We start from the raw sequence: 23,245 nt of genomic DNA on the forward strand, positions 1-23,245 counted from the left end.
TAAATTAAAGAAGTAATTCATTTTTTAAGTGCATGTGTATTTAAAAAAATCTGATTAACAATTAAAACACTTGTTTATACATATATATTATTAAAATCATTTATACAAAAATTGTTAAATGTTTGAGAAAATAAAAAGGCTTATTAAAAAAATCAAATATTTTGTTTATTCGTTATAAATTTTTCACTGATTCTATAAAACAGATTTATATTAAAATTCTCAAAAGATATGAAATACTATACAGTTTTTAGTTTATATATATACATACATACAAATATATAATACCATATATAAATGCGTGTTAATATTTCTTTGCAAAAAAGAACGAAATAATTAAATAGCGGGTTTTTAAAAAGAAATTAAGAACTTGCGTCATTGCTGATAATATGAAATTTGCGTAAATATAGTTAATTTTTCAAGATTTTTTTGCAATTCACACAACTACTTAAGACAATATTACAAATTTCAATGTTTATGATAAAAATAAAATATTATTTTTGCCTGAACAATAATTTTATTTTGTTGATTTGTGCAACTAATTTTTTTTTTAACTGACCAACAAAATTATTGTTTGTCTTAACCAAATTTTGATTTATTTATCTTATATTTTACTTGCTCTCAACAAAAATTTAATAATAATACCTATATTTAGTTTATTTTGCAATTTTAATTACAAACAACAAAATTCTTTTGACATAAAATCAAAATTTTATTGAAACAACGTACATAGTTTTTTAGATTACTTGCAGGAATGGAAAAATATTTATTTTTTATCTGGAAATTAGGAAACGTTCACAAATCACGTCTTTATCCCTAATGGTAATAGGTGTGACATCATTTATTATGTCAATGTTCCCTTAAAATTAACATTTTGAATTTTCGTAAATTTGTTTAGTTTCGAAAAAAGCATATTATAGTGAACAACAAAAAAAATTAAGAAATTTAGGTAATGTGATATCACATATGTTTATATTCTTCGCAAATTTTCACGCAAAATAAATTGATTTAAAATTTTGGGGAGAACTCAAAAATAGTATTCCGGCAGTGCGATTTTTGTTATTGCCACAAATGATGGAATTGCAACAATGACATAAGTGAAAATTATTATTATTATTTACAGGACTTTGATACTGTATGTTCCTTTTCTATCAGGGCCAATATCCTCTTTAGGCAAAAACAGGTCCAAATCCTCCATAATAACCACCTCCAAACCCACCAGCATTACTTCCGGCTGATGCGTAAGAATTTGACCCTCCAAACCCACCAGCGTTACTTCCGGCTGATGCGTAACTATTTGCTCCTCCAAACCCACCAGCGTTACTTCCGGCTGATGCGTAACTGTTTGCTCCTCCAAACCCACCAGCATTACTTCCGGCTGATGCGTAACTATTCGCTCCTCCAAAATAAAATCCTGGTAGAAACGGATATCCTGTTTGAAAAAATAATTTTTAAAATAAAATTTTCCTTAGTAAAAAATGAACTATTTTAGAAAGTACTTTCTGGTTTCAATTAAAATAATTTGAAAATTTATAATAAAGATTATAGAGATTAATAATGGACCTGAAGCAAAATAATTATATATTATGTTTACAAAGATTGCAATGAAATAAATAAAAGTAATCTCAACTTTGGATAAACGATTCAGAATTTTGGTTAAATCGCAATTAGAATTTTAATTAATATTAATAAAAATGTTGGTTGTTTAAATAAAAATGAATAATGAAAATTTTTAAAATGCAAACTTTTCAATTAGACCACATGCAAATAGTAAAAATACTGTCTATTTACCTTGTGTGTAAACTTGTGCGACAGTAGCCAAAATGGCTAAAAGTCCAATGAAAACTTGATGCTTTGACATGTTTGACTGTGGCGATTTTAGAGTTAAGTGAATCTTAAATAGTAGAAACTCCCACCGATAATCCCCGTTTCTGTAAAATCATAAAATTTCTGGGATATTCCAAAACGTCTAAAAGGGAGAAGTAGTAAACTAGAAAAATAATTCTAATTTCATAGTTGATTATGCGTATATGTCTTCATCAAATTAATATACTAACTGCTTCTAGACATCAAATTTCGAAATATACGGTTTTTCCAAAACATTTTATATGGAAATCTTATATATGGGTCTTTATATGGGACTATAAATCTTTCTATTTAGCATGAAACGAATGTATTTAACAGCACGTAAATATTTTAGCGGAACTGAGGTTTGAGACAAACATGAAGTAGTATAAGGATCACTCACTGCTTGTTAAGCATATAGGCCGCCTGCATGAGAATTGAATCCGAAATTACATATCTTCGATTATGTTGCCTGTAGCGAAAAAGTGGTATAATTAGAAGTTTTCAAAATATGGCTGCGCCTAGTGACAACTGTTCTCATATAGTAAATAGTGTAAAGTGATATATAATAATTTCAGAAAAAGTGTAAAGAAAGAAAAAAGTTACACACAAGAATTTAATATTTAACGAAGATTTTATTTACTAGAATTAAAGATACAGAAATTTTTGTAATGTCCTTGTATTATTAAATAATATTATCGAGCAGCACTTTATATATACACTGAGAGACCTTTTGCACTGCATCAGAACTACGTGTGTGACTGAAGCTCCACTATAGGTTTTGGTTCAAAATTATTTTTTTTACATACCACTTTGAGGTACACCCTTTCACAAAGCAGTGATTCATTTTTTACTTTTTTTACTTCTAATTGTACAAAATGAACTTGCATCAAACACATTTCAAAAAAAAAAAAACGCCAACTGACAATTACACACAAATACATATATAACAATGTACCATGTGACCTGTAATTAGTAGCTTTTCCGCTAGGGTTGTTAGTATCGGGGAAATGTAAATGCTTCTATTAAATCTGGAAAGGGTATGAGTGTCCGGACGGAACTTGTTCCGGCACTCACATGCATTTACCATTGATTTTGTTCTATTTTTGATATGTTCTGACATCAAGTTTTAGTTCCATTTTTAGTTAAATTCTGTGCAGTGAATTCACATGATTTGTTCTGCTTTTGAAAGCAACATAATAAGTTTTTAAAAAGTATCGAACAAAAAATGTATGGCACACTTTTTGATAGGTCCAGTGGATGCTGAGCTAAACTAGAAAACAAATTCGTAAAAAATACTGAAAAATTAAATTTACGAGATAATAGTTCCGGAATAACGCCAAAAAAATAGTCAATAAGTTTGGAACAAAAAATGTATGGCGTACTTTTTGATTGATCCAGTGGATGCTGAGCTACACTCAAAATAATTTCGGCAAAATTTTCGAAAAATTAAATTCGCCAGATAATCGTTCAGGAATAGAGCCAAAGTAGTAAGAAGAAAGTTCTGAACAAAAAATGTATGGCGCACTTTTTGATTGGTCCAGCGGATGCTGAGCTACACTAAAAAACAAATTTGGAAAAAATTTAGAAAAATTAAATTTGCGAGATAATCGCTCCGGAATACCACCAATAAAATAGGGAAAAAGTTTAGAACAAAAAATGTATGGCGCACTTTTGGATTGGTCCAGCGGATGCTGAGCTGCAATAGAAAAAGAAATTTGGAAAAAATTTAGAAAAATTAAATTTTCTAGATAATCGTTCGGGAATACAGCCAAAGTCTTTAGAAAAAAGTAGCGAACAAAAAATGTATGGCGCAGTTTTTGATTGGTCCAGCGGATGCTGAGCTACACTAGAAAACAAATTTGGAAAAAATTTAGAAATATTTAATTTGCGAGATAACTGCACCGGAATACCACCAGTAAAATAGACAAAAAGTTTCGAACAAAAAATGTATGGCGCACTTTTTGATTGGTCCAGCGGATGCTGAGCTACACTAAAAAACAAATTTGGAAAAAATTTAGAAAAATTAAATTTGCGAGATAATCGCTCCGGAATACCACCAATAAAATAGGGAAAAAGTTTAGAACAAAAAATGTATGGCGCACTTTTGGATTGGTCCAGCGGATGCTGAGCTGCAATAGAAAAAGAAATTTGGAAAAAATTTAGAAAAATTAAATTTTCTAGATAATCGTTCGGGAATACAGCCAAAGTCTTTAGAAAAAAGTAGCGAACAAAAAATGTATGGCGCAGTTTTTGATTGGTCCAGCGGATGCTGAGCTACACTAGAAAACAAATTTGGAAAAAATTTAGAAATATTTAATTTGCGAGATAACTGCACCGGAATACCACCAGTAAAATAGACAAAAAGTTTCGAACAAAAAATGTATGGCGCACTTTTTGATTGGTCCAGCGGATGCTGAGCTACACTAAAAACCATTGTGGAAAAATTTTCAAAAAATAAAATTTGCGAGATAATCGTTCCGGAATACAACCAATAAAATGAGCAAAAAGTTTGGAACAGAAAATGTATGGCGCACTTTTTGATTGGTAAAGCGGATGCTGAGCTACACTAAAAAACATTGTTGAAAAATTTTCAAAAAAGTAAATTTGCGAGATAATCGCTCGGGAATACCATCAAAAAAATAGTCAAAAAGTTTGAGCTACACTAAAAAAAATTGTGGAAAAATTTTGAAAACGAAAGCGAAGCGCGTGATGAGAATGTGGCTGTCCCCGCAGGGGGCTGCCGGATTTTTTATTATGTACACATTTTAATAATCCTACCTACGCTTATAATCGAATATTTACGCACCGTAAATTTTCTTGGATCAAGAAAATTAGGAAATGGTTTTCTTGATTCAATACTATTTTTTTCAGTGAACTGATAATGGGAATTATAATATAATAATTATTGTTGAGATCCGCAAGTCGGATCCACCGCACACGGAAAAACTTTGTTCAAGAATCATTCCTGAATTTTTTCAGGAACTGAGGATATGAGAAAAATTCTGAAAAATTTACAGAAAAATACAAAAATCATTCAAGAAAATACTTGTATTTTTATTATGACATTGGAAGACTTCTTGTTAATGCCGCGATCGGAATATCTCAGTCACTGGGCGTTGAAAGTTTCTTGAACTGTTTTAGAAGACACAGTACAGTAACCAAGCACTAGGCAGGGATTGGTTGCGTCAAATATGTTTCCAATACATAATACCATAAGCTGCTAAGGTAGCTGAGAGATGTAAAGCGGAGTTTTTGGACTCTCGAGGACGTGGGATCGAGTCCTCCGAGAGTAAATTTTTTTTCTCGCAAACGTAAAAATTTATTCTAAAACAAGTTCAAGACTTTCTGTAGTGAGTTTAGGAAGTTGTCTTGAATTTCTCTACAATTCTTATAGAAATACTGCTTAGAATTTTTCAAAGAAAATATAAATAAGATTTCTTAAATTATTCTCATATCCTCAGTTCCTGAACAAATTTAGTAATGATTCTTGCACAAAGTTTTTCCGTGCAGTACCAAGCCAGTACAAACCTAACGTCCGGCATTCTTTCGACGCCCCGTAGAAAAATGAGATCCGCAGGCGGAACAAATCCGGTACCGCGCCAGTACTGACGATTGTACGAAGGCGGATCCGAAAGTCGGAGCTGAATTTGTACCGCGCCGTTTGTATTTTGGGATCCGAATCGGTACAGACCATCGGTAGTGGCGGTCTGTACGGGTGCGGTTCCCAGCCGGTTGTAAACTCCGACATTCGTCCGACTTTTCCGCCTGGGGGATAGAATATCATTTTGAGCTAATAGCTCAAAAGATGCGTCTTAAAAAAACTCTACAAAATTAAAGAAAAATATTCATAGGTGTCTTAACATTTTTTTAAAGTTATGGGTAAAAAACGATTTTTCAAAAATTTTTAAATTAAAAAAAATAATAGTTAATCTTTATTAATATGGCTCAAAGTAGCCTGTGAGACATACAATTAAAAAAAAAAAATTATCCCTATAGCTCTTATATATAGTATACGAGATATTTATGAAAATGTAGTGTTACACACACATTTTTTTAAAATGTGATTTTTGTATTTCTGGGGTCAAAAAACATAAAGATACATAAAAAAATTGAATTTGAAAAATTTCGGTCTTTTTTGGGAATTTTACAATTACAATATTTCATCTTTGTCATATCGAAGATTTTTATCGGTTTACTGGATATCCGCACAGAAAATGATTCAAATGTTTTCTTATTTGTATATTGGAAAAAAACTTAAAATCGTAAAGATTCAACAATAGAACTGTCTTACATTGACAAATAATTAATCACAAATTTTTTTAGTGAATGAAACTTGTAATTAGATGCATGCAAGGCAAACAGTTATTTCAACATTAAATTTGTTGAATCACCTGTGTGCGGTGGATATCCGGTAGTATGACGATTAATAAATAAAAATAATGTTTTATATAAAATTATAAAAAATATAGTTTTGCGTTGTTTTAATCAATATTATTGTCATAATTTACGGGAAATTTCCTGTTTTGATACTGTATGTTCCTTTTCCATCAGGGCCAATATTGATAGAACTGCTACTGAAAACACCTCTACCGCCTTCAAAATTTCCACTCTTACTCACTTCCATGATATCTCCATCACCGAACCGAGAGAAGACACTGAAATATTTTATGTAATGTTTAGAAATACTAAATACAATAAAATGTGTACTAATAGAAGTTGAAAACAATATATATATATTTTAAATTTATTGAATAAAAGAATGAAATTTGATAAACTCACTTAAACCCATTAGAATTGACATTGGCTTGAGCATTGGAAGAACCAAGCCCACCATATCCATTTCCATAAGGAACGGCAGGAGCAAATTCAAAACCTCCATTGTATCCTCCTCCGAATCCACCAGGATTACCACCGGTTGATGCGTAAGCATTAGCGTTTGCTGAACTGCCAACATTTCCTCCTCCAAAGCCACCAAAATTACCATTTGGTGAAATGCCAACATTACCTCCTCCAAAGCCACCAAAATTACCATTTGCTAAATTGCCAGCATAACCTCCTCCAAACACACCAGCATTACTTCCGGCTGATGCGTAACTATTTGCTACTGGGCCAAACGGATTTACTGGTTGTACAGGGTAGTTTACTAAAATGAATAAAAAAATAATTTTCAAAATAAAATTTCACTCAGTAAAAAATAGACAGTTTTAGAAAGTACATTTTGATTCTAATTAAAATAATGTAAAAATAAGTGAAAAAGAAATAGTAAATTTCGAAAAGGACTCAACACCGAAAAGCGTAAGTATCATTTTTTTATAACAATCGATAGTGAAAATGATTCTTATGGTTTTCAGAGTTGCGCCCTTTTCGAAATTTACGATTCTATATATTATGTTTACAAAGATGAGAATGAAAATACAAACGAAGGATAAATTATCAATTCTTGAAATTTTGATTAAATCGCAATCAAAATTTTAATTAAACTAATAAAAATTTTGATTAACTCTAATCATAATAATTTGGTTAATCTATCTATATGGAGATTATTATTAATTATTTAATTAAAAATTAATTTATTATTACTATTTAAATTCTCTTATTTTTTAAAAAATTATTTTATGTCCAAATCATTGATATTTCGCAAATGAATTGGGATTGATAAACTTTGTATTGCGAAATAATACGAACAAAAAGTAATCATCAATTCTGTCAAATGTGGGTTTTCGATATACAGAAAATTGACACATTTCTTGAGGAATTAGGAAATAAAACAAAATTATAATAATAACTCAGGTTGTTGAACCGATCCCGCCACTACACTGAAAAAAAACTAGTAGGTTTTACTACTTTAAGTAGTAGATTTTACTACTTAAAATAGAAAAATAAAATTATTTATTACTTATAATTGTTTATTATCAGTAGAATTGTCTTTTTCATCCTCTCTCCTATACTGATGCTTATTTTATGCCCTAACGATTATGTACCTAACAGAGAAAATTTCTTACCGACGGGAATTGAACCCTCGACCCTAACGCTCGCTATCCGATACCTTAACCGACTAACCACGCACGCTCGCTACGACAGTCTGCAAAATACTCGAAGACTACTTTCTGCTTGTCCAATTGGTAATTTAACTATTTAAAGTAGTCATTTTTACTACTTTTATTAGTTGCTATAACTATCCTTTTTAAGTTTTGACTTGTGAATTTTTCATCTTTTAATTACATTATAAGTTGTTTAATTGCATAGTGCAGTAAAATCTACTACTTAAAGTGATAGTTTTAATTGCAAAGGAGTTTTTAATTCTACGACATAAATGTTCTTAAAGCCTATTGAACTACTTTTTAAGTAGTAAAAGCTACAACTGAAAGTATTAGTTTTAATTGGAAACGATTTGTAAATTTTACATCAAAAACGTTTTTCAAGCTTATTGAATTAATTAAAATAGTAAAAAATTACCACTTAAAGTAGTAGTTTTAATCACAAAGGATTTGTTAATTCTACAACAAAAATGTTCTTAAGGCCAGGTCCAAGTGAGGCAGCGCCATCTACAATGAAACTAAAATTTTTGAAAATTTTCAACAATCTTTTCTTGAAAACAAGAAGGTAAAATGCTTTTTCCTTTATGGATAATTGATTATTGGCAAGATATACACCAGCTAAAACTTTTTTTGAGTTAAAATAATAAAAAAATTTTATGTCAATAAATTAAATATGAGCACTTTTTTCACAAAAACTGTAACAGTACTTTCTCAGAAATTACAATCAAAAATGCAATTTCCATTTGGAAAATTAATAAACGCTAAAAAATACACGACCTAAGATTTACCAATCACGAAAATAACAAAAAAAATTTTTATTAAATATTTAACATATTGATACTGCTTTACTGATTGTGACAGCCCTTTGGTAGATTATGTATTTCAGGTGGTTAGCAACAGCGCCAATCTCCTCCTTTCGGCAAAACTGCGAAACGTCTGGTAACATAAATAACCTGCCAAACGGCTGTCATAATGAGTAAAATATGTTATATTAAAATACTTTTTTTTTGTTATTTTCGTGATTGGTAAATCTTAGGTCGTGTATTTTTTAGCGTTTATTAATTTTCCAAATGGAAATTGCATTTTTGATTGTAATTTCTGAGAAAGTACTGTTACAGTTTTTGTGAAAATAGTGCTCATATTTAATTTATTGACATGAAATTTTTTTCATTATTTTAACTAAAAAAAAGTTTTAGCTGGTGTATATCTTGCCAATAATCAATTATCCATAAAGGAAAAAGCATTTTACCTTCTTGTTTTCAAGAAAAGGCTGTTGAAAATTTTCCAAAATTTTAGTATCAATGTAGATGGCGCTGCCTCACTTGGACCTGGCCTTAAAGCCTATTGAACCACTTAAAGTAGTAGTTTTAACTGGAAACGATTTGTAAATTCTACATCAAAAATCTTCTTTAAGTTTATCGAATTAATTAAAATAGTAAAAATCTACTACTTAAAGTAGTAGTTTTAATTACAGACGACTTGTTAATTCTACAACAAGAATTTTATTGAAGCCTATAAAATCATAAAAATTAATAAAAAATTTACTACTCAAAAAGCAGTTATATTAATTAAAGAAAATAATTCCTTTTACTACATTTCATATAACTGATGAATAGTAGTTGGATTTACTACTCTTAAAATTTTGAGTTGATTACAATTCCACTTGTTTTCATTACCTTAAGAAAGTTAATTTTACAACCGAGCTGTAGTTGTACTTTAACTACATATTTACGTAAAATCAACTATTACTTATTAACTTCTTGAAAATAGTTACATTAACTACATGAACATGATTAGATTAACTAAAAAAGTAGTTATTTTAACTACTTTCTAGTCAACTACCCAATGGTAGTTGAATTTCTCGGCAACATTTTTTTCAGTGTAATAAAAATATTTTAAATATTTTTGTGAATTAAATTTTTGTTCATCAACTTCTGTCTTTAACGGTCTCTAATAAATGCGTCCTAAGAAGCAAAAGAATGATAGATTTTTATAGTTAAATTCTTTAATTTATTGTATTACCTCCGTAACCACTATCAGCAATTGCTTGTGCATTAGCGGTCGCATCTCCGAATGTATAAGTATTTGTTCTTATTTTAGTCCCTCCAAAGGAACTTGAACTTGAACTGCTGCTACTACTGCTGTAAACATATCGCTTTTGCCTTCCAAAATCATCTGAAAAAAATTATTGAAAAATTTTTAAGGTCTCATTTTACATGAGATTTTGAAAATAAAAAATGAAGTTATTTAGTATTGGAAGAATATTTAAAAATTGAACTTTTGAAATTCGTTACTTGAAGCTTTTCGGGATCGCTAATTATGAATACGATTTGTTTTAAAATTCAAAATGGCAAGTACAATAGAAGAGATTTTGAAAACAAGTCCTTCATAACAGTACTATAACGTTCGTATTATAAACATTATTTAAAAATCTTCATATGCCGAATCAAAAATTTCAGAAAAAAAATAAAATTTTTAACTATATAATTTTAATTCATCAGTTAATTTAGATATATGTTGAAATACAATTAAAATGATTTCCTTAATATGTTATAATATAAGAAAAGTTTCTGAAATGCAAACATATTTCAATTAGAACACATGCAAATATTCTTTATTTACCTTCTGCATAAATTGTTACAGCCAAAAGTGTTAAAAGTCCTATGAAAATTTGATTCTTCGTCATTTTTGACTGTGGCGATTTTAGAATTAAGTGAATCTCAATCCTCAATCTGTAGAAACTCTGTCATTGTCAATATTCAACACCGTCATGTTTATACATTAAATAATTATTTTTTCGCAGCCTGACCATGCATATAGTCTTTTGGCTAATTACAATATTATTTTTTTGTTCTTGGCTTTAAAAAGAAAACTCGCCAGAAGGAATAACTTATAATTTCTGTAGGAAATGAGAGACGCATGAATTTTCTCCAATTTTCAAATGGCCTAAAACTTAATTGACCTAAATTCAATTGGCCTGAAAGTCGTATAAACTAATTATTATACTTGGGCTAATCTGTATATATGACCTAATTATTATTTATCCTAATCTTAATTCAATCTAATCCTCATTTGTACTAAAATCATCATTTGACCTACTTCTCATTTGGCATAATCTTAATTTAACCTAATTCTTATTTAAATTTATCTGTCCTAAATCTCACTTGGCCTAAATTTTCTGTAACCTAATACTTTTTTAGCCTAATTTTTATTTTGATCTAATTTTTATTTGGCCTAAACGCAAATTTCCCATAATTATCATTTGCAATAATCTTCATCTGGCCTAATTATATCATTTGGACTAAACGCTGCTTAAACTAATTTTCATTTGATCTAATCTTTATAAAACCTAATTCTTATTTGGTCTAATCATACTGAAACCTAATTGTTATTTGTTCTAATATTTATCTGACCTAATTCTCATTTGGCCTAATTTTACATTATCCTAATTTTTAATTCTTCTAATATTAATCTAACATAATTCTAAACTGGCCTAATCAAAAATATGTTTTGTCATTTTTTCTCTTATGCTTGAAGTTCATGAGCGAGTGATAAATGAAAAGGCCAAGTGAGAATTAGATCAAATGTGGATTCGGCCAGTTTAGAATTATCCCAAGTAGAAATATCCGTAGCTCGCCGTAATTAAACACCGGCATGGTACTGATCCAATACTGGCTGTCGGTATTGACTTTCAGTACTGTCAGTGTACTGACTAATACACCGAATCAGTACTATGTCGGAGGTAAAAAAATATTAAAACCAGTACTGGCAGTACACTGTCATTCACACCGAATCAGTACTATGTCGGTGATAAAAAACATTAAATGAAAAAGTCTTTAAATTATTCCAATAGGTAGAAAACGATGATTTTTTATTTAAAAAAATGTATATTAATTTCTTTCGAATACTTTCCCTCAAAATTTTGGATGTAATTGTAATGTATTATTATATACCTATATAAAATATATTTATGTTTTTTTAGTTATTTTAGTACTTATTGAAATATGTGCATTAAGTTATTTATCATGCATACAATAACAATAAGTTGAGAATTTTTTTCTAAAAGTTTTAAAAATAAAGCAAATGTAATTTTTTCACTGTAATTTTTAAATATTATTAATAATTAAATATTAAATTTAAAAAATTTTTTACCATTCATATTTTACAGTCGTCTTTTATTAACTTATTTTTAATTATGTAATTCATCAATCATTTTTGTCTGTTTTAATATTATTTACGGTAAAAATAATTTATTAAAAATATTTAACTGAAATTGATATCCAGTTTTATTTCATTAAATCTTTGTAAAAATTGAAAAAATTTTGTGAGTTTAAAAAATTTAAGAATAAATTCATTTTATTTTCGTGATCAATAGATAATACAAACTTTGAAATCAAAACTTTTGTATTAGGTGAACTACTTCAAGTCAGCACTTCAAGCCAGCGCGGCTGTGCGGTATGCGTATCTGACTTGCGTTCTAAGGGTTTAGGGTTCGATCCCCCATGCGTGCGAGATTTTTCGTTCTTAGTTTTAAGTGTTATAAGTACAATATTTCTTCATGTGTAATATCAATTATTAAATAATTATTAAATTAAGTATAAGTGCAAAGTAAAAAAAAATTAAATATTATGAATTTAAAACAATAAAAAAATTTACAACACAAATTACTTTTTGTAAAATAATTTATTAAAAATAAAATAATTTAATTAATATAAATGATAATTATTATTTTAATTATTTATTGTTAATAATATTTTATATATTCTAAATAACATTAACTATTATTGGCTTCACATTACCTGTTCGTGGTAAAAATGGGAGTAATAAGCTAATAAGGATGAAATTTGCATTGGAAAGCGTGCTTTAGCATTTTGTAAAAAAGTGAGATTTTAAGTCCGGATGAGTACTTTGCCAGTATTATTCTAGTACTACGTTAGTACTGGTGAGCGGGACAAAATCAGTACTGGACAGCGTTACCAGCCAGGGTTGGTCCACTACTGGCCCAGTACGGCAGTCAGTACTGTTATACTGACTGGCAGTGTTGGGTCAGTACTATGCCAGTGGCACATTTCTACTTGGGATGTTAGATTAATATTATTAATATATTAGAACAAGTAAAAATTAGGATAATGTAAAATTAGGCCAAATGAGAATTAGGTCAGATAAATATTAGAACAAATAACAATTAGGTTTCAGTATGATTAGACCAAATAAGAATTAGGTTTTATAAAGATTAGATCAAATGAAAATTAGTTTAAGCAGCGTTTAGTCCAAATGATATAATTAGGCCAGATGAAGATTATTGCAAATGATAATTATGGGAAATTTGCGTTTAGGCCAAGTAAAAATTAGATCAACTAAAAATTAGGCTAAAAAAGTATTAGGTTACAGAAAAATTAGTCCAAGTGAAATTTAGGGAAGTTAAATACTACGTTTAATAAGAATTAGGTTAAATTAAGATTATGCCAATATGAGAATTGGCTCAAATGACATAAGAATTAGGTCAAATGACGATTAGTACAAATGTGGATTAGATTGAATAATGAGATTGCAAACTTTTAAAAATTAGACTTAGAATCGTTTATATTTACAAAATTCAAAAATGAATTTAATTCAAAAAATTAATTATTTATTAAATCTGTTACGCTATTTATAATACTCTCATCGTTTACTATGTAATTACAATATTTCCTCCATGAGGAAGCAATAAAACTACATAAAATTTAATAAGCTAGCTGTAAAATGTATAATATATTTTAATAAAATTCAATGTCAATTTTAATTTTTTTCGGGACTTTTTTGAAAATTTTTAACGTCACTCTCTTTCTCTATGTGAAACATTTTGTTTGTCAATATTACCATTGATAAGAGGGAGACAAGACGAAATGTTTCATATAGAGAAAGAGAGTGACGTCAAAGCAATATAGAAAAAGTCCCAAAAAAAAATTAATTCAAATATTAGTGAGAACTATATTTATTTAATTTGATTTTCAAAAACAGGTGCTCTCCTATTATGATAATTCTAAGAATAAAATTAATAATTACGACACATTCTTGGAGAGAGGTATATTTTATACAAATTAGTCAAAAAAAAAAATCTATACACAGACATTCGCATTGAGAAATTCCCACAAATAAAGTCTTTGAAGCACATGTAGTTTGGTCTAGCTATAAAGGTGGAGGACCTTCTTTCTATAACATCAGTTTAAAGTCAACCACAAGATCAATAACCACATAATCAAGTTTCTTAGAGAATTTTTTTTTTAAATTAAGCGTTTTTAAAAAATTTTTTTCTTATTTTTTTTCTTATAGTTTAGAAATTTTGATTTTCGAAAACTTTACTATAATCAAGATTTTAAATCAATTATAGTGACTAAATTGTTTTTTATTTAAGAAAAAATTAGTTTTGTTTGCTTTATATAGTGAAAAAGAGGAAAAGACTACAGTTTTTTTTTAATGTGCAAAATGGTGAAACTTATTCTGGGTTTATTTTTAATTATATGCTATGGTAAGTCTTTAATTTTATTGTAAAATTTTATTAATTTTTTATCATTTTTATTTATTTTTTATTTTCAAATTAATAACTGAAGTTTATTAATGAATTAAAATTGTAAATATGTTGTAATAATAAAAAATAAAGATCAAGGAATGATTCTTTTTTTTACTTAATATCGATTTCTTGTTTTTTCTTGCTAGTTGCAGTCAATGGGAGCGATTTTACCTTCCCTGGTAATGCACCATCAAGATTTGTACGACAAGCTAGATATTATAATAGGTAAGTAAATATTGTCAACTTTTTTAATTACTTTTTTTTAAACTTTTGTTATGCATTTTTTTTATAATTTTAAAAAAATTCTATTTATTCTCTTTAAATTTATTAAATATTTTCGTATTAGAATATGAAAATGCATTTTTTTTCATATACTTAAGGGCATGTGAATTGTAGGTCACTTTTGGTACAAATACACTGAAAAAATTTTCATTTTTAAAATCTAATTGAAATAGAATTGTAAAAATAAACAAACATGTAAATATTCTTTACAGGTTTTCATGCAAAATATTTGATAGATTGAGCTAAAATTTTATGAAGAACTCGAAAATAGTAATAAAGAAACACTAAAATATTAAATATTTTATTAAAACAATTATTTTTAAAAATTTGCATGTTTGAAGAAAATTTAATAGGGTAAATGCACTAATTAGGGCGCGATTCGAGTCAAAACATTTTTGAAGTAGAAAATTAGACATTTCTATTTTTTAAAAAGTCAATTTAAGACTTATTAAACTAAAAGCTAATGTTATTTAGATATTTAAAAAAATTAAACTTTATAAAAATCGATTATTTAAATAAATATGAGAAATTAAAACTATAATATCATAATTTTCTATTACGGCGCGTTTGTATCAGTTTCGGTGTATCAATTGCGATGACCAAAATTATGTGTATTTTGAATCTTAAAAATGTTTCAATTACAGCGAGGGAAAAAAATTTGATCTCAAATAATTAGATTAATAATTGTTTAAATGTGCATCTTTATTAGTAATTGTATCAAAAAAAGAATAAAATAATTTTTTTAAATTATTTTGCAACAGTTATAATAAATATAATAGTAATAATAGATATTTTTTATAAACACGCCGTAATTGGTTGCACTTACCCTAAAATTTTCGCCCTTTCTCCAAATATAAAAATTATTGTGAATACATTTTTTGAGAAAATATTAATATTTTTGAGTTTTCCACAAAATTTTAATTAAATCTGTCAAGTATTTTGCGAAAAAAAAACTGCGGAGAACATTTACATTTGAAATTACAAAAATCACATGTCCTTAACCAACATTACAGGAAATATTTCGATTATATCATGGAGTATAGGCAACGAATTCCCATAAGAACCAATATTGTTACGTTAAAAAGAATTTTAATTATAATTCTAATGAATTAATTCTCTTTACGATAGAACCTCCTTAAACTAATAAATTTAAAATTATTTTCAAATGTCGTCTATTTTTTTGTTTAGACCATTTGGATACTCGTCGCCTTACTATTCAAATGCGAATGCTAATGCAAATGCAAATTCTCAATTCTACAATAATGGAAATGGATTTAGCGGTGGAAGTTCTATTGCCAATGCTGCATCAAGCAATGGAAATTCAGCAAGCTCTGCGAGTGCGGGTACAGCAATTTCTTTCGTAAATGGAATTCCATATGTAAGTGCTGGAGCGGCAGCAGCAGCTGCTTCTGCTGGCTTTGGAGGATCATCTTCCGCCTCTTCTTCTGCTTCTTCCTCTTCTTTCAATGGGAACAATTTTGGTTATGGAGGCAGAGGAGGTTATAATGGTTATGGAGGCAGAGGAGGTTATAGAGGTTATGGAGGATATGGAGGTTATGGAGGTCCTAATTTGTTTTTTAGTAGAGTTGGGGATGATGATGATAGCAATAATGAAACTAATACTGAAACAACTGAATTTGCTGAAAATATTGAAACTACAGTAACTACTCTAACTGATAATGAATAAAGTGAATTTAATAAAAGTTTATTTTTTGTAAAAAAATTGACAATGTTTATTATTTTAAATTTCTTTCAAACTGTTTTTATTATAAATTTGTTAATGATGTTTAGAGGCCTTTTACAGTTAAGATGTTTATTTATTGGTTGACATAACGTTGTTACTACATGTTTCGGCTATTTAGCCCTCACTCTTTAAATCTGAATTAGTAAAAAATTAACTAATTCATTTAGTAAATTAAATTTCAACTAATGAATTAGTTATTTTTGGAAGTTTTACTAATAAAATAGTAAAAAATTAGTATTTGAACATTACTAATTTAAAATAGTAATCAAATTAACTAATTCTATTAGTTATTACACCCGAGTTACTAATTGAATTAGTCAGTTGAACGTAACCTCTATTATTTTTATGACGTATGTCATCTTCCATGGGTTTTTTTTTTAAATATTTTTTTGTTTTTTTAGTATTATGTGAAACTGTAGCTTGTACTCTATTCAAAATACTTTTTTTGATGCTTAAAATACTACTTTTGAAAGCATTTATTATTTTTAAATTATTGTTCTGTTCTTTTTAAGTATTATGTGATACTATAGCTTGTACTATGTTCAAAATATTTTTTTTGGTGCTTTAAATATTACTTTTGAAATTATTTATTTTTCAAAAAATTTTTTGATATAAACTAACCGTTAAAATTTTTTTATTAATTTTATTTCACCAAAAGTAACTATGTATGTGTATCTAAACTGTCTTTAAGTAAATTAATAAATTACTATAAAGTGAAAATTTTAATAAAATCTTTACTCAAAAAAAATCGGAAATAATATATCAAATGAACCACCAGAACTCCGTGTAGAAATCACCAACGTATGCCTAAAATGATTGTTGGCCCAACATTGGTCCTACCTTGGCAGCCACTGTTTATATATTCTAGACTGGTCCTAACTTGGACTTAGCTAGAACATCTAGTTAAGTGTTAGAAAATTTTTTATGAAAAAAAGTAATTGAATTTTGGATTTGTAAAATAATCTCAGATAATACTTAAATAATTAATTGATAATTATTTATATGGTTTTAATTATTTATTAATTTCTAATAAATATTTAAAGACAATTTTTCATAGTTATATTTGTTAATTTATTTAATTGTTATATATATTGCCAAATAATATATATCAAAATTATTTTGTTGAATTTTTATTTGTTTAAACAATTTATTGTTCATAATTTATAACTTTTTTAAATATCCATAGACAGTAGCACAATTTTATAAATTTGTTACCTTCTCTTATTAGTTATTAATTTAAAGGTTATAAATAAAATAAAATATAGAATTAAATTTTGCAACAACTATTATGTTAAATTGTTTGAACAAATAATTGTTTCTATTTATTAACATTTTTTATAATTTCCCTAGAAAAATGCAGTATTTTTTTCCTATTTTTGCAATTTATCAAACAAAATATAAAGTTATAATAGTTATTAATTAACTTTTTTTGTAGTACACCTAGAAAAATGCAGTTTTTTCTTAATTTTATAATTATCTAGTAGAATAATATAAACTTGATAAATTGTAAAATTAGGAAAAAGATGCATCTTTCTAGGTGCACTACAAAAAAGTTAATAAATAACAACAATAAATTGTTTAAACAATTGTTGAATTAATAATTTTACATCAAATCTATCTTTATATTCGATTTGGTAAATTGTAAAATTAGGAAAAAACTGCATCTTTCTAGGTGCACTACAAAAAAAGTTAATATAAATAACAATAAATTGTTTAAACAATTAAACAATGTAATATAATGTTTTAAATCCATTATTTGGCAACATAAAACACTTACAGTGAAAGTTCTGGATGATTTCAAGTATTTTTTGTAAAATAGAATTAAAAAAATATAGTGAAAATTTATATAGACAAATGAAATAAAAATATCTAATTAGGTTCGGTAGTCGCGGTCGTCAAAGCGTTCGTTAGGTCTCTTAGGTAATGCGTCTGGGGTTCGATTCCCGTAGGGTTCAAATTTTGATTTAACTCTCAGATTTTAATTTAAAACTTACAGGATATTCTTTCTAGAAAGTTAGTATTAATTGTGGTTAAAATTAATTTTTTAAATTATTTATTATTTATTATTAAAACTGGTTGACACTAGGCACCCAAGTTAGGACAAACCATTGTAATATAAAATATTTTTTATACAATCATGAAGAAACTACATGCGAAAAATTTTATCTTTGAAACTCGACTTTTCAAATTTAAAATTTTAGTATGAATAAGTTGATAAATTTTTATTGATTATTTACGATTTGGCGGTAAAATTGTTTAATGACTAATGAATTAGTAAACAATTAGTAGTTTTAACTAATCAATTAGTAATTTATGCCCCCGGGAGCCGCATTAAAAAGTTACTAATTGAATTAGTTAAACCAAAATAACTATTTGAATTAGTAAGTTTTTACTAATTATTAGTGACTCACTTTTTGCTTTTTGAATTAGTAAGATTCTGCTATTAATTAGTTATTTTTAACTAATTCAGATTTAGAGAGTAATTTTAAGGTTATGATAAAAAGTTAAAAAAAATCCCTGTATTATCATATATGTAAAATATTAATGTAACTTTAAAAGATTGATGATAAAATAGAGTCCTACATTAACCGCTATATGGAATTAATGTGGTAATTTTGAAAAATTTAGAAAAATTCTTAAAAAAAATTCTAAAAAATTATATTGGAGAATCTGTTATTATTGAAAAATATATTTTGCTTAAATTTTGTGTGTCTGTATTAAAATTTACATGGTTTAATTTATTACTTTGGATGTGTATCATTTCTAAAAATTTTCTTTTATAATTATTTTCTTCTGTTTCTAATACTTTGGGGAATTCAAAATCAAAATTCAAAAAATCAAAATTATAAATTCGTCAAAATTAAAAATTTTCTTCTTCTGACCATCTTATATGTTTTTAGGACACAAATGATGGAGGAAAAAATATACCTTCCTTTGACAATTTAAATTTAAGTGTGTCATAATATTAGGGGTGGTTTTAATTTGTTATTTTTTTTAATTTTAAATAATTTACAATTTTAATTAAAAGAAAAAGACAAATTTAAAAATTATAATATCTCAATAATTTTTTCTCCCATCTACATTCAATATTAAAAATAACAATGCGATCTAACGTTACGTTTTGAGTAATTTTTTTGAATTTTTAACATTAAAAAATTATATAGTTTTTATAAAAATGATTAGTTCAAATCTTATATTGTACATATATATATGTGTATATTATATTTTTTATTTGCGTCGTTTTTCATTTAATTTATGTATAATTGGATTTTTTTTAGAAATACCGCAGTCTTTAGAAATGTTGTGACCTTGTCGCTGTGAGTAAATATCGTAAAGGAAATTTATATTCATAAACAACAGTTTTAATCTTGAAGCATGAATTAAGTAATAAGTGTATTTTACATGTAATAAGACTGATTGTGAGTATATTTGTATATGTATATCAAAAAAAATTTACGTAATAAATATAAACTTATAACTGTGAAAAATATGTTTTTGTTTGACATTGTCGGTTGCAAAACGCTAATTTAGGGCCATTTAATTGACTGATATATATTTTATTTATAAAAATAAATTTTCTTAATCTAAATTAGTTAAAAAATTGTCTACTAATTTATAGTAAAATTTTATTTACTATTTAACTTTTTATTCTTCTTCCCGCACAGCATCTAAATTTGCATTAATATTCACAACATTGCCACAATTATCTAATATTGCAGCAACATTGTAGAAATAATGGCGATATTGCTGCAAATTTTTGATGACAATGCAACACAAGAAATACTAAATTTTTTAATTTTACTGTGACGTCATTTTTTCTACCAGGTGGTAATTTTACGTAGATATTTATTTTACCGACACATATAGAAATTAAGTGTTATTATTATATTTATATACACGTCGGTAAAATAAATATCTCTGCAAAATTACCACCTGATAGACAGGATGACGTCACATTAAAATACTTTATTAACAAAATTTGAAAAATATTGTAATAACTTATTTTAAGTGTCTTGTTTTCCTGAATTGAATGCTAAAAACCAAACTTAATATTATTTTTAACGGTTCATGGGAAAAGAAATTTTAAAAAAATGAAAAAACTAAAATTTGTAGAATTATTTTTTATTGATTGGCACTAATATTATCACAATAATGCAACTTATAATGTAATTTCTTATAGATATATACAAAACATATTATTTTCATTTCATTCTGTGACATTGTAAATAAATTTTTTTTTAAATCAATTTTAATTACGTTTTATTAAACTTTTTTTATTTTGAATACTTTAAGTTATCGATTTTATTATTATTTTTAGAAATAGTCATTTTTAAAAGTATATAATATACGTTAAAATAAATATTTTACAATTTTGTAAAAATTTTATTATAAATTTTCTAATTATAAATATTTGATAATTATAAATGGAGTTTTACATGAAATTATAAAAAAAATATTTTTGCGTTGTTCTTTTGTAAATAATATTATTATCATAATTTATGGGATTTTACCCGCTTGGACACTATATGTTCCTTTTCCATCAGGACCAACACTAACAGAACTGCTACTGAACACACCTTTTCCTCCTTCCACATTTCCACTCTGACTGACTTCTTTGGTTTCTCCTTCACCTTCACCGAATCGAGAGAAGATACTGAAATATTTATATATAATTTTTAGAAATAATAAATACAATATGATAATGTGAATTAATAGAATTTCAAAATTATATAAATATAAATGTGATGTTTGTTTAACCCCTTCGCTGTGTAGCAGAAATAAAGCTTCCGTGCCCCGTATGTGGTAAAAAAAATTTAAAAAAAAAAAACTTGATGTTACCATACCTAAGAATACCCATTGACAAGTTTATCGTATTGTGTCTACTTATTTTTTTCTAGATGCTACTATAGCGGTCATACACACACTGGTGGCACGATATTTTTATGCCTCTATAGAGGTCAATAACAGTGAAGGGGTTAAAAGAATAAAAGATAAACTCACTTAATTCCATTAGAATTAGCATTTGAACTGGCACTAGCACTGGCTTGAGCATTGGAAGAACCAGAACCACCATGTCCACCTCCAAGAGGACCGCCAAGTGATCCGCCATGACCACCTCCAAGAGATCCTCCATGACCACCTCCAAGGGATCCACCATGACCATCTCCATATCCTAATCCACCACCAAGACCTCCATTATATCCTCCTCCTAATCCACCACTTCCTCCATAGCCACCAGCATTACTTCCAGCTGATGCATCAGCCTTAGAATTTGCTGAACTACCAGCGTTACCTCCTCCAAAGTTATTATAACCTGTATTTAAATTTCCAGGATAAAAACCAGGGTCAACCTGATATCCCGGTTGTCCAGGTAATGGTCCATTTCCTAAAACACATAAAAAAATGATTTTCAAAATAAAATTTCACTTTTTAAAAAAGAACTTTATTAGAAAGTACTTTCTGATTCCAATAACGTAAAAATTTTTAATGGAGAATAATGTCAATACTTTTAATGGAGGAAAAAGTTATTAAATAAGCGAGAATATTATCATTTAACCTGGCGAAGGGAATAAATTTAAAGTTCCAGGTGCCATTCCAGGATCAAGCTGGTATCCTGGTTGTCCAGGTAATGGTTGTTGACCTGGAATAGAATTTGTTATGAAATTTGATGAAAGGAACCTCCTGAAAGTACTTTCAGTTACTATATTCAATGATAATAATTACTTAACAATTAATAATGATATAATTAAATTAACATGTAAGTTTAAAATTTTTTTATGTATTAGTAATTACCGAAACCTCCGTATCCTCCGTAACCTCCATATCCTCCAGTTTGACCTCCATGTCCTCCTCCAATACCTCCACCGCCATTAGCGAAACTACCTCCTCCATGTCCTCCTCCATAACCACCAGATCCTCCATATCCTCCTGTAAAAACATGTATTAACATTATTATACTAAGAGATAGTGGATTTTTATCTAAAAAAAATTAAAAGGATTTTATTTGAACTTATATTCTTCAGACTGAATTAATTTCGAATTCAACAGAAGTAATTATATACGCATTCACTGGTTGTGTATAATCAGATTAATTCCGTATTTACCAGGTCTCACAAATAATATTAACGGACTAATTCCAGATGTTAGAATTCTTACATATACATAATGCCGGATTATTTTAGACTCACTTCGGATTCAGATTTTTAAACGGAATTTTATCTAAATTATTGTTCGAAAACAGTCCAAAAACAATTTGAAGTAATCTAAAATTAGTACAGACATAAAGACAAATTTTTCGACTTGAATAAATACGAATTCGTTACTTAAAGATTTTTTACCAGATTAAATACGATTTAATGTGGACTAATACAGGATTTTTCACATAAAAATATCTAATTATTCCGTACCCATTTTGGATTCCGTTTTTTAATAGTACTAAATCCGTATTATTGTGTACTATTTACGGATAGTTTACATACAAATTCTAAATTATTTTGCACTCATTTTGGATTAAGTTTTGTGATCCTACTAAATTTAGATTGTTGCAGACTAATTGAGGATTAATTTCATGACAATTTTGGACTAATCCCGGATTTGTCTTTTCGTCCTGACTAATGTGAATAATTTTTGAATTGTTTTCATATAATTTGCAGACATGTAAATGCTCTCTTTTTTGGAGAATCGAATATTTATTGCTAAGATAGAAGTTAATTAATCACACGGAGAGAAGAGTTACAGTGATATTTAGTAAATCCCACTGTTAAATTAGTTCGTCGAAAATCTACT

General features: G+C 27.5%; 4 protein-coding genes across 14 annotated transcripts in view; 1 reads left to right on the plus strand and 3 right to left on the minus strand.

The window, feature by feature from the left end:
- Nucleotides 1-23,245, minus strand: part of LOC127283830 (uncharacterized) — a 66,000-nt gene that overhangs the window by 31,885 nt on the left and 10,870 nt on the right. For 3 of the 11 annotated variants that reach the window (XM_051308933.1, XM_051308926.1, XM_051308932.1), the window contains exons 4-6: nt 22,253-22,387; nt 22,017-22,100; nt 21,461-21,845 (exon numbers count right to left, since the gene is read on the minus strand). In XM_051308933.1, coding sequence (XP_051164890.1) covers nt 21,461-21,845; nt 22,017-22,100; nt 22,253-22,387 — 604 coding nt within the window. Of the gene's footprint in view, nt 1-20,565; nt 21,114-21,460; nt 21,846-22,016; nt 22,101-22,252; nt 22,388-23,245 lie in introns of those variants that run through there. The other 8 variants (XM_051308936.1, XM_051308928.1, XM_051308927.1 and 5 more) reach the window with 6 other exon arrangements.
- On the minus strand, nt 686-1,901 carry LOC127283835 (circumsporozoite protein-like). Its single transcript, XM_051308941.1, has 2 exons — nt 1,789-1,901; nt 686-1,429 (listed from the first exon to the last, which is right to left on the minus strand). The coding sequence occupies exons 1-2, from the start codon at nt 1,856-1,858 to the stop codon at nt 1,167-1,169; spliced, it is 333 nt and encodes a 110-aa protein (XP_051164898.1). The 5' UTR covers nt 1,859-1,901; the 3' UTR covers nt 686-1,166.
- LOC127283833 (keratin, type I cytoskeletal 10-like) lies at nt 5,857-10,629 on the minus strand. The gene is made up of 4 exons (XM_051308938.1): nt 10,506-10,629; nt 9,906-10,058; nt 6,625-6,988; nt 5,857-6,500 (listed from the first exon to the last, which is right to left on the minus strand). Exons 1-4 carry the CDS (start codon nt 10,567-10,569, stop codon nt 6,350-6,352), a joined length of 732 nt encoding a protein of 243 aa, XP_051164895.1. The 5' UTR covers nt 10,570-10,629; the 3' UTR covers nt 5,857-6,349.
- Nucleotides 14,076-16,439, plus strand: LOC127283834 (keratin, type I cytoskeletal 9-like). The gene is made up of 3 exons (XM_051308940.1): nt 14,076-14,391; nt 14,580-14,658; nt 15,904-16,439. Exons 1-3 carry the CDS (start codon nt 14,340-14,342, stop codon nt 16,400-16,402), a joined length of 630 nt encoding a protein of 209 aa, XP_051164897.1. The 5' UTR covers nt 14,076-14,339; the 3' UTR covers nt 16,403-16,439.

Source organism: Leptopilina boulardi, unplaced genomic scaffold (genome assembly GCF_019393585.1).
Source record: "Leptopilina boulardi isolate dan_hultmark-lab unplaced genomic scaffold, ZJU_Lbou_2.1 LbouV2_310, whole genome shotgun sequence".
In the NCBI taxonomy this organism is placed as follows: Eukaryota; Metazoa; Arthropoda; class Insecta; order Hymenoptera; family Figitidae; genus Leptopilina; species Leptopilina boulardi.

Bases quoted from the DNA above. Each gene is read 5' to 3' on its own strand.
- LOC127283835 (XM_051308941.1), bottom strand. From the start codon at position 1,858: ATGTCAAAGCATCAAGTTTTCATTGGACTTTTAGCCATTTTGGCTACT. The intron at 1,430-1,788 runs GTAAATAGACAG...TTTTTCAAACAG, and splicing joins CGCACAAGTTTACACACAAG to GATATCCGTTTCTACCAGGA.
- LOC127283833 (XM_051308938.1), bottom strand. From the start codon at position 10,569: ATGACGAAGAATCAAATTTTCATAGGACTTTTAACACTTTTGGCTGTA. The intron at 6,989-9,905 runs GTAATACAATAA...TATTCATTTTAG, and splicing joins TGCTGATAGTGGTTACGGAG to TAAACTACCCTGTACAACCA. The intron at 6,501-6,624 runs GTGAGTTTATCA...AAAATATTTCAG, and splicing joins GTCAATTCTAATGGGTTTAA to TGTCTTCTCTCGGTTCGGTG.
- LOC127283834 (XM_051308940.1), top strand. From the start codon at position 14,340: ATGTGCAAAATGGTGAAACTTATTCTGGGTTTATTTTTAATTATATGC. The intron at 14,392-14,579 runs GTAAGTCTTTAA...TTTTCTTGCTAG, and splicing joins ATTTTTAATTATATGCTATG to TTGCAGTCAATGGGAGCGAT. The intron at 14,659-15,903 runs GTAAGTAAATAT...TTTTTTGTTTAG, and splicing joins CAAGCTAGATATTATAATAG to ACCATTTGGATACTCGTCGC.